Source organism: Hipposideros armiger, unplaced genomic scaffold (assembly GCF_001890085.2).
Source record: "Hipposideros armiger isolate ML-2016 unplaced genomic scaffold, ASM189008v1 scaffold_373, whole genome shotgun sequence".
NCBI classification, from domain to species: Eukaryota; Metazoa; Chordata; class Mammalia; order Chiroptera; family Hipposideridae; genus Hipposideros; species Hipposideros armiger.
This window is the reverse complement of record NW_017731723.1, coordinates 256,828-258,678: the sequence shown is the minus strand read 5'-3', so window position 1 is coordinate 258,678 and position 1,851 is coordinate 256,828. Positions and strand designations below refer to the sequence as shown.

At 37.6% G+C, this 1,851-nt stretch overlaps 1 protein-coding gene across 1 annotated transcript in view; it reads left to right on the top strand.

The window, feature by feature from the left end:
• The window catches only part of POLE2 (DNA polymerase epsilon 2, accessory subunit), a 38,799-nt gene that overhangs the window by 2,674 nt on the left and 34,274 nt on the right, over nt 1–1,851 (top strand). Inside the window, exon 2 of the mRNA XM_019662362.1 lies at nt 1,120–1,220. Within this exon, the coding sequence (XP_019517907.1) occupies nt 1,120–1,220 (101 nt within the window). The remainder of the gene's footprint in view (nt 1–1,119; nt 1,221–1,851) is intronic.

Genomic DNA, 1,851 nt, shown 5'->3' with positions numbered 1-1,851 from the left:
AAAAAAAAAAAAAAAAGATGAGTAGGACTTGACCAGGTGAAGAGAAGAGTAGGGGAAATGACCATCTTAAGACCCTGAGGCAAAAGAGCACCAGGAAAACCAGAGACACTGGATGAGCCTAATGAGATTTGGCAGGCCCAGATCCTGGATGGCTCTAAGGGCCTGGTCTGTCCTAAAGCTGTTCCAAGATTGACCCAAAATGTGTGTGATTTTAGGGACTGAATCATCAAATATTTATGGGCCACCGTCAGTGTGCTTAGCACTCTGCTAAAGGATGATACAGTTCCATTTCTCAAGGAGCATTATATATAACAAACTGGAGAGATGTGACACCTACACATGAAACAACACGTAAGCAGCCCAAGATGTAGAACAATTAGTGTGAGGACTGTAATGATAGTATTGATGTAAAGTATAAAGTGTGCTACAAATACAGAATGGCATGAAATTAGCTAATTGTTTAAGTACACAGTGTTCATTCTGAGCACTGTTGGTATATAAATCAGGGATTCATTTAACTTTAAAAATTTTCAGCTTTCTTGAGTTTATTTTGATTGGGGAGATGCATGTGATTTTAATATGTGTTGCTTCTATGATTATATTCAAAGGTCAAAGTTTTTCTATCCTAGTTTTTTTCTAGTTTTACAATTGAAGACAGCAGTGAAATTACTGGAATTGAGTTTAAGCAACTGCATTATCAAATTAATAAATAGTATTTAAGTGTCATATGTTCAGGACACTGAAGCAGATGAAGTCCTGCCTTAAATGTAAGGTAATAAATAGTACCTTACATTTAGGCTAATGTAATGTATCCAATTTAAGTATATAAGAGATTTTTAGCAATTTCAGAAGGAAGGGGAGATTGCAGCAGGTAGGGTGGTCTAGGAAGGTTTCTTAAAAGAAGGATGTGATTTGGGACTTTACGAACAATTATATTGGCAGGGGATAGAAGGAAGAATTTGTTCAGAAAGCACAGGAAAGGTGAGTACTGTTTGCAGGGAGGAGTAAGTGGATCTTAATTTCAGTGCCAGATTGATGAGTGTTTGCTGGTTTTTGGCATACAACTTTAGCCTTAATTACTAGTGGCCTGCCTCATCTTTTCTTTCCTTCTCTTATCAGTGAAGCTATTAAGTACCTCACAGAAGCTCTTCAGTCTGTCAGTGAAGTAGAGCTTGAAGATACACTGGAAAAGATCATCGATGCAGTCGAAAAGCAACCCTGTAAGTGACATTTTCTGATAGCTCTTAAATTGTTAATATACTTCTACATCCTCATCTACATTTATAGATATAAGTAGAAGTTGAGGATTCAGTATTAAGCTGTCCCAGCATTATGAGACATATCCTTGGTAGCAGTTCTTCCCCCTTGTGGAGCTGTCAACGCCATCTTTCCTGCACTTGACTTCTGATTTTGATCTGGTCCTTTATGATCACTTTTGTCTCTCTGCATCCTACTACTTTGTCTTACTTAAGTTAGGTACTCCTAAATGTTTGGGGGGAAAACAGAGTAAGCGAGCAGGGCTAACTCCCTTCTTGCTTCAGCCTTTCTTCAGGGATCTTTTTGTTAAGTACTAAAGCGTTTGCCACAAGTATGGGCCTACACAGGAGAAATACTCTTCTGCAAAAACATGTCCAGTGTTTCTAAAGCACTGAAGGAGACAAGTGGGTGTGCCTTGCTCTCATGTTGGGTGGATGCCAGTTTCTTCAATTACATAGGGCGAAACATGTTCTATGATATAGGAGAAATTACTATTGTATCTCATTTTCACTTCTAAAGGCAGAATTTTAACTACACCTTTGCTTTAAAAAATTCTTCTATAGTTGAAAATTTATAAAATGACTGAATTTATAA